Consider the following 7,986-nt stretch of genomic DNA (forward strand, 5'->3'; position numbering starts at 1 on the left):
TTTCACCCTAATTTACTCCCTTACTTGACAAGATAGGTCAAAATGTCATAGAAAACAAAAGATAGTGCAGATTACAAGCTTTCCAAAAATATCCCCGCATGAGTTGATTGGTCATACCGTTTGGCCGCTAGAGGGCGTCAAAGTTGCTTTACCATAAAATCACTAATTTTTAGACACCCGCTGCTTTCATCTTAATTTACTCCCTTACTTGACAAGATACGTCAAAATGTTATAGAAAACAAAACATAGAGCGGATTTCAAGCTTTCCAAAAATATCCCCCCATGAGTTGATTGGTCATACCGTTTGGCCGCTAGAGGGCGTCAAAGTTGCTTCACCATAAAATCACTAATTTTTAGACACCCGCTGCTTTCACCCTAATTTACTCCCTTACTTGACAAGATACGTCAAAATGTCATAGAAAACAAAAGATAGTGCAGATTACAAGCTTTCCAAAAATATCCCCGCATGAGTTGATTGGTCATACCGTTTGGCCGCTAGAGAGCGTCAAAGTTGCTTCACCATAAAATCACTAATTTTTAGACACCCCCTGCTTTCACCCTAATTTACTCCCTTACTTGACAAGATACGTCAAAATGTCATAGAAAACAAAAGATAGTGCAGATTACAAGCTTTCCAAAAATATCCCCGCATGAGTTGATTGGTCATACCGTTTGGCCGCTAGAGAGCGTCAAAGTTGCTTCACCATAAAATCACTAATTTTTAGACACCCGCTGCTTTCACCCTAATTTACTCCCTTACTTGACAAGATACGTCAAAATGTCATAGAAAACAAAAGATAGAGCAGATTTCAAGCTTTCCAAAAATATCCCCCCATGAGTTGATTGGTCATACCGTTTGGCCGCTAGAGGGCGTCAAAGTTGCTTTACCATAAAATCACTAATTTTTAGACACCCGCTGCTTTCACCTTAATTTACTCCCTTACTTGACAAGATACGTCAAAATGTCATAGAACACAAAAGATAGAGCAGAAAACAAGCTTTCCAAAAATATCCCCTCATGAGTTGATTGGTCATACCGTTTGGCCGCTAGAGAGCGTCAAAGTTGCTTCACCATAAAATCACTAATTTTTAGACACCCGCTGCTTTCACCCTAATTTACTCCCTTACTCGACAAGATACGTCAAAATGTCATAGAAAACAAAAGATAGTGCAGATTACAAGCTTTCCAAAAATATCCCCGCACGAGTTGATTGGTCATACCGTTTGGCCGCTAGAGGGCGTCAAAGTTGCTTTACCATAAAATCACTAATTTTTAGACACCCGCTGCTTTCATCTTAATTTACTCCCTTACTTGACAAGATACGTCAAAATGTCATAGAAAACAAAACATAGAGCAGATTACAAGCTTTCCAAAAATATCCCCGCATGAGTTGATTGGTCATACCGTTTGGCCGCTAGAGAGCGTCAAAGTTGCTTCACCATAAAATCACTAATTTTTAGACACCCGCTGCTTTCACCCTAATTTACTCCCTTACTTGACAAGATACGTCAAAATGTCATAGAAAACAAAAGATAGTGCAGATTACAAGCTTTCCAAAAATATCCCCGCACGAGTTGATTGGTCATACCGTTTGGCCGCTAGAGGGCGTCAAAGTTGCTTCACCATAAAATCACTAATTTTTAGACACCCGCTGCTTTCACCCTAATTTACTCCCTTACTCGACAAGATACGTCAAAATGTCATAGAAAACAAAAGATAGTGCAGATTACAGGCTTTCCAAGAATATCCCCGCATGAGTTGATTGGTCATACCGTTTGGCCGCTAGAGTGCGTCAAAGTTCGCGTTTCAAAGTATGGTTAGGTTAGTTTCCTTAATACTTTTATTACTAACAGAATACATCAACTACAGCAAGTTTCTTAGTCAACACACATTCAGGCACTGTGTCTGAATGTTTTGTCCTAAAAAAAAAACCAAAAGATTAATCCACTAGTGCAAAATCTAATTTACTGCACCTACCAATCAGTTTAGCTCCACTAAACTCATCAGATCCATCACAGCAATCACAAATTCCATCATTAACCATACTGGAGGGCACCTTCACTGGATATACATTTACTAAAGTCCTTCCACAGTAGAATGACCCTAAAATGTAACAAGTTAATTCCAAACCGCAAGCCCAAAAAAACAAACATAAATCACCATCCCGACAGGCGTTTGTACCCGGTTCATCAGTACTATCCCCACAATCACAGTAATCATCATTTACCTTGTTAAAGTCGATAACTTCGCCACTCAGAAAGCATTTAAACTTCCCGTCCAAGGGCACGTAAAAGTGATAGTCTTTGCGATGCACCCCTTTAATAGGTGAGGGCAAACTGGACTCTTGGTGGGACACCAGGTAAAGGATTTTCAGTTGGTGAAACACAAACAAAACCGCCACCAACGCAGTGCAAAGCGTGTAAATCCGTTTTCTACGACGCGTAACGTGGGGTATCCAACAAATTGATCTCCGCATTATTAATGTTGTTCATTTTATTAATTTTCCCCCCCAAAGCTACCTAACCTAACTTTTTTAAGTTTGACAAATACCACGTGCTGTTGTACCGCGATTGATTTAGACTGTCACGTGATGTGACTGAGAGTTGGTTGTTTTTCAATTCTTAACCCTACTTTTGTTTGTTATTGTTTTTAATTCAAATATTCAGCAAGAATAAACTCTGTGAAATCCGTTTTCTACGACGTGTAGCGTACGGTATCCAACCAATTGATTTCCGCATTATTAATGTTATTAATTTTCCCCTCTAAAGCTACCTAACCTAACTTTTTAAGTTTGACAAATACCACGTGCTGTTGTACCGCGATTGATTTAGACAGTCACGTGATGTGACTGAAAGTTGGGTTGTTTTTCAATTCTTAACCCTACTTTTGTTTGTTATTGTTTTTAATTCAAATATTCAGCAACAACAAACTCTGTGTGAGATAATTTACTATAAAATCAAGTGTTTAGTGGTGTATTACAAAGAAAGTATGCATTAAAATGGTGTTTACATCCTTGTAAGCGGTTTTTGGTGTGTTTTTCAGTGTGTTTTGTGGGTTGCATGTGGTAAGGCAGGTAAGCATACAAAAATACTGTTTTTAAGGTAAGTTTGATTTATATTTACACCACACACATTCAAAACCTTTCTCTTACATTTATTACATCATCTAGTAATTAATTTTTGACACATATTAGTAATATCCTGTACATGTAACTGTATCAAATGAATTGCGTAGTAGTTTTACGTTGTGTACAGCTTAATTGATTACATTTCCATGTTAATTCCAAAAAAACTGTTTTTTGCAAGGTTAAATTGCATTATAATTGTAAACAGGGGGGCCACGCCCTGTACATTATTGCTATTTGGTGCTGGAATTTCTCTGGTAATACCCAGTTGAGTTTTGTGTTTCAACGTAAACAGTTTGGTTCTAAAATTACCATGTCTTGGGTATGTATTTTAAACATTTTTGGAACTGCCTTTCATTTCCTGACAGTTTGGTAAATGTCATTTATTGACAGCTTGCTTAGAATAGTCACCAAAATGCCTCTAAACCTGGCTTCGATAAGCTTCACCATGACCAAGTGGATTCTGACTGTAGTGTTCATGACGTCAACGCTCCTCATGGTTTTTGTGGGGGCGGTCAATTTTTTTTACGGCATCAAGTTCATTCGAGAAGTTTCCGGTTACGACAAACCGAATGGGGCCATTCTGATTGTTTACGGCGCAGCCGCCATAATCTACGGGGCTGTAATGTACTTTGTCATCAAAAAGTACAATCCGGAAGTGTGGATTGAGGCCTTTGTGGTCATCAGTATTGTGGTACTAACCGTTCTGATGATTTCCGGTGTTCAAGGATTGTCGACTGGTTCCAGCATGTCGAATTACAATATTGCGCATTACTTGCGCTTGTTGTACCTCGCCCGAAGCGATTATACTAAAAGTGTCCTGGCAGAAGTCCATCAGTACTACGAATGTTGCGGATTGTACGGAAATCGCACGTTCGTACAAATTGTTAATGGGAGTGCAGGGTGGAATTGTTGTCCAAAGAGTGAGGAGAGTTGCTTGGTGTCCCGTTCCTTCAAATTGGGGTGCGAAGAACCCATTTCTCAGTTCCACAACACTTCAGTGTACAGTTTGGGTAGTGTCTGGATGGCTATAGGGACTGTGTACTTGGTTATGGTGTTTTTAGCTTTTTACTACCAGAAAATGTACACTAATAGACCTAACTAGTGTTTGGTGATATTAGATGTGCTAATAGTCCCTTAAGTTGCACCAGGTTGCCGCTAGAGGGCGTCAAAGTTCCGTCACCATAAAATCACTTATTTTTTGACATCCGTTGCTTTGACCCTAAATTACTTCCTTATTTGACAAGTTACGTCAAAATGTCATAGAAAACAAAAGAAAGAGAAGATTTCAAGCTTTCCAAAAATATCCCCGCATGAGTTGATTGGTCATACCGTTTGGCCGCTAGAGGGCGTCAAAGTTGCTTCACCATAAAATCACTAATTTTTAGGCACCCGCTGCTTTCACCCTAATTTACTCCCTTACTTGACAAGATACGTCAAAATGTTATAGAAAACAAAAGATAGTGAAGATTACAAGCTTTCCAAAAATATCCCCGCATGAGTTGATTGATAACACGGTTTGGCCGCTAGAGGGCGTTAAAGTTCCTTTTCCATAAAATCAGATATTTTGTGACCCCCGTTGCTTTGACCCTAAATTACTCCCTGATTTGACAAGTTACGTCAAAATGTCATAGAAAACAAATGATAGAGCGGATTTCAAGCTTTCCAAAAACGTCCGCCCATGAGTTGATTGAGTGCACCGTTTGGCCGCTAGAGGGCGTTAAAGTTCCTTCACCATAAAATCACTTATTTTTTGACACCCGCTGCTTTCACCCTAATTTACTCCCTTACTTGACAAGATACGTCAAAATGTCATAGAAAACAAAAGACAGAGCGGATTTCAAGCTTTCCAAAAATATCCCCGCATGAGTTGATTGGTCATACCGTTTGGCCGCTAGAGGGCGTCAAAGTTGCTTCACCATAAAATCACTAATTTTTAGACACCCGCTGCTTTAACCCTAATTTACTCCCTTACTTGATAAGATACGTCAAAATGTCATAGAAAACAAAAGATAGTGCAGATTACAAGCTTTCCAACAATATCCCCGCATGAGTTGATTGGTCATACCGTTTGGCCGCTAGAGGGCGTCAAAGTTGCTTCACCACAAAATCACTAATTTTTAGGCACCCGCTGCTTTCACCCTAATTTACTCCCTTACTTGACAAGATACGTCAAAATGTCATAGAAAACAAAAGATAGTGCAGATTACAAGCTTTCCAAAAATATCCCCGCATGAGTTGATTGGTCATACCGTTTGGCCGCTAGAGGGCGTCAAAGTTGCTTCACCATAAAATCACTAATTTTTAGGCACCCGCTGCTTTCACCCTAATTTACTCCCTTACTTGACAAGATACGTCAAAATGTCATAGAAAACAAAAGATAGTGCAGATTACAAGCTTTCCAACAATATTCCCGCATGAGTTGATTGGTCATACCGTTTGGCCGCTAGAGGGCGTTAAAATTCTTTCACCATAAAATCTCATATTTTGTGACACGCGTTGCTTTGACCCTTAATTACTCCCTTATTTGACAAGATACGTCAAAATGTCATAGAAAACAAAAGATAGAGCAGATTACAAGCTTTCCAAAAACGTCCCAACCTGAGTTGATTGATAACACCGTTTGGCCGCTAGAGGACGTTAAAGTTCCTTTTTCATAAAATCACATATTTTGTGACCCCCGTTGCTTTGACCCTAAATTACTTCCTTACTTGACAAGATACGTCAAAATGTCATAGAAAACAAAAGATAGAGCAGATTACAAGCTTTCCAAAAATATCCCCGCATGAGTTGATTGGTCATACCGTTTGGCCGCTAGAGGGTGTCAAAGTTGCTTCACCATAAAATCACTAATTTTTAGACACCCGTTGCTTTGACCCTAATTTACTCCCTTACTTGACAAGTTACGTCAAAATGTCATAGAAAACAAAATATAGAGCAGATTACAAGCTTTCCAAAAATGTCCCAACATGAGTTGATTGATTGCACCGTTTGGCCGCTAGAGGGCGTCAAAGTTGCTTCACCATAAAATCACTAATTTTTAGACACCCGCTGCTTTCACCCTAATTTACTCCCTTACTTGACAAGTTACGTCAAAATGTCATAGAAAATAAAATATAGAGCAGATTACAAGCTTTCCAAAAATGTCCCAACATGAGTTGATTGATTGCACCGTTTGGCCGCTAGAGGGCGTCAAAGTTCCTTCACCATAAAATCACATATTTTGACCCTAAATGATTTGACAAGAAACACTCTTAATTTCAGCTTTTGAGTTGCACCGTAATGTGCCTGCTTGCTCTAACCGGAGCCTCGGTAATACAGGCGGGTTCCACTTTGGTGGGACCGGATGAACCGGGCACTTTACTGAAAGGACCCGTTTCCAAGGCAACTGTAAAAGGCCCTTCGGGACCTCTCATCGCCACGGTGGAGGACACTGGAGCGGTGGCGTCCTCTAGGATCAGTGGCGGAACCGTCAGCTCTGGCCCTCAAAGTTCTGGTAAAATTTCCGTTTATCCAATTCAGCATTCTAGTTCAGGTCGAATTTAGGTTCTATAGCGGAACCAGTGGCGGTACAAGTGGTACCAGTGGTGCAATCTGCAGGACCCTTGATTGGTCTACAGCCATTACCCATCGCTAAAGTACCGTTGGAAAGCGGTTTAGGTGCTTTACCCATCATAGTTTAATTATTATAAACTAATTAATTGTTACCCAGTTTTATTATACAAATATTATCTAAAAGTAACAACTTATGTGAAAATAGTGTAAAAATGGACGAAACGTATAATATATTATTAAATAAACCTATTTTTTGATTTAAATATAGTATTTTAGGTAAAAATAGTTTTTTAATAATTACAATTGACTAATATAGGTAAAGTGAGAGAGAGACAACAATATGGTACATAAAAAGGGGGCTTGCACGGAAAAATTAGGTTATAATTGCAAAGCCTACTTTTTGGTCCCTGTCCTCTTATTGTTCCTGAGATTTTAAGGGCAAGACCCCCTTTTTTACTAAAAGTTTGTACTAAAATAGGTAACATTCTGAAAACTGTTTGTACTCCTACAATTATTTGAAAGAAATGTGTATTTTGGTTGTTTTCTGGATGTCATAATTTGACAGCTTATAAGTTGGTCCCTGTGACAGTTAGGAGGTTCGTTCAAACGTCAAACTACAGCCTAATACTTCAACTTTAGAGTTTTAATGAAAAAAACACTAATACCTGAGAAAACCGGCCTAGGACACTGTTATGCACGCCAAAGCTTCTTCCACAGATTTTGAAAGTGTTGGGAGTTTTTCACTGACTAAAACTGTTCCAAAAGTAGGGTTTTCACTAGTTTTACCCTGGAATTCCTTAAATAAGACACTTTTTGACTAAATTTTCAGAAAAATGGGGTCCTCTACCAGTTTTACGAAGTACTCCGAAAAATATTTGACAGACAATGTCAGTGAAAGCCATACCTATTTTGTTCTCTCTTCTGTTTATGGTAAGTTGAGTGAGACGGATGTCTAATGTCAATTTTAACCGAAACGTCAAACGTCAACCGGGCACGGAAACTGAAATTGTAGGTTATGTTTAATGTTTGTTTTCCTTTTGGAGTGTTTTGTGTTTAGGAAGTTGTTTTGTGCGGAAAAAACTGCAGTTTAAGCGTTGTGTTGTTGGAAAAGTGGTAGAAGACGCCCCCAATAAGATGCGAGAGAAGCGAAAACTGGGTGAAACGAGTAATTTGCGTCCGGAGTTGACTACTTCAGGTGAGTTACCAAATTGAAGGGGCTTTCACTCGCGTTGTATAGAGGATAGTGCCCGGCTCATTTTAAGCCTTTTGTACTCATGTATTTTAAAAATTTCATATTTGAAACCTT

General features: G+C 39.1%; 3 protein-coding genes across 8 annotated transcripts in view; 2 read left to right on the top strand and 1 right to left on the bottom strand.

Moving 5' to 3' along the window:
* Positions 1 to 1,823: 1,823 nt before the first annotated feature.
* On the bottom strand, positions 1,824 to 2,698 carry LOC145736153 (uncharacterized). Its single transcript, XM_081990425.1, has 3 exons — positions 2,162 to 2,698; positions 1,979 to 2,104; positions 1,824 to 1,920 (listed from the first exon to the last, which is right to left on the bottom strand). The coding sequence occupies exons 1-3, from the start codon at positions 2,475 to 2,477 to the stop codon at positions 1,883 to 1,885; spliced, it is 480 nt and encodes a 159-aa protein (XP_081846551.1). The 5' UTR covers positions 2,478 to 2,698; the 3' UTR covers positions 1,824 to 1,882.
* Positions 2,699 to 2,904: 206 nt separating this feature from the next.
* Positions 2,905 to 6,925, top strand: LOC145736154 (uncharacterized). 3 transcript variants are annotated; one of them, XM_081990427.1, is made up of 3 exons: positions 2,905 to 3,074; positions 6,390 to 6,621; positions 6,672 to 6,925. In XM_081990427.1, exons 2-3 carry the CDS (start codon positions 6,408 to 6,410, stop codon positions 6,806 to 6,808), a joined length of 351 nt encoding a protein of 116 aa, XP_081846553.1. In that variant the 5' UTR covers positions 2,905 to 3,074; positions 6,390 to 6,407; the 3' UTR covers positions 6,809 to 6,925. The 3 variants fall into 3 exon arrangements, with proteins under 3 accessions (XP_081846553.1, XP_081846554.1, XP_081846552.1); XM_081990428.1 differs by having other exon boundaries at positions 2,919 to 3,102; XM_081990426.1 differs by lacking the exon at positions 2,905 to 3,074 and adding an exon at positions 3,288 to 3,447.
* Positions 6,926 to 7,705: 780 nt separating this feature from the next.
* Positions 7,706 to 7,986, top strand: part of cin (Molybdenum cofactor synthesis protein cinnamon) — a 28,979-nt gene continuing 28,698 nt past the window's right edge. For 3 of the 4 annotated variants that reach the window (XM_081990415.1, XM_081990409.1, XM_081990414.1), the window contains exon 1: positions 7,707 to 7,875. The gene's annotated coding sequence lies outside the window, so the exon portion shown is untranslated. Of the gene's footprint in view, positions 7,876 to 7,986 lie in introns of all 4 variants that reach the window. The other variant, XM_081990410.1, reaches the window with a different exon arrangement.

The sequence above is a fragment of the Ips typographus genome, linkage group LG12 (assembly GCF_016097725.1).
Source record: "Ips typographus isolate SLU linkage group LG12, UJ_Ityp_2.0, whole genome shotgun sequence".
Classification (NCBI taxonomy): domain Eukaryota; kingdom Metazoa; phylum Arthropoda; class Insecta; order Coleoptera; family Curculionidae; genus Ips; species Ips typographus.

Bases quoted from the DNA above. Each gene is read 5' to 3' on its own strand.
- LOC145736154 (XM_081990426.1), top strand. The intron at 6,622-6,671 runs GTAAAATTTCCG...GGTCGAATTTAG, and splicing joins CTCTGGCCCTCAAAGTTCTG to GTTCTATAGCGGAACCAGTG.
- LOC145736153 (XM_081990425.1), bottom strand. From the start codon at position 2,477: ATGCGGAGATCAATTTGTTGGATACCCCACGTTACGCGTCGTAGAAAA. The intron at 2,105-2,161 runs GTGATTTATGTT...GTTACATTTTAG, and splicing joins TACAAACGCCTGTCGGGATG to GGTCATTCTACTGTGGAAGG. The intron at 1,921-1,978 runs GTAGGTGCAGTA...TTTTTTTTTTAG, and splicing joins TAGTGGAGCTAAACTGATTG to GACAAAACATTCAGACACAG.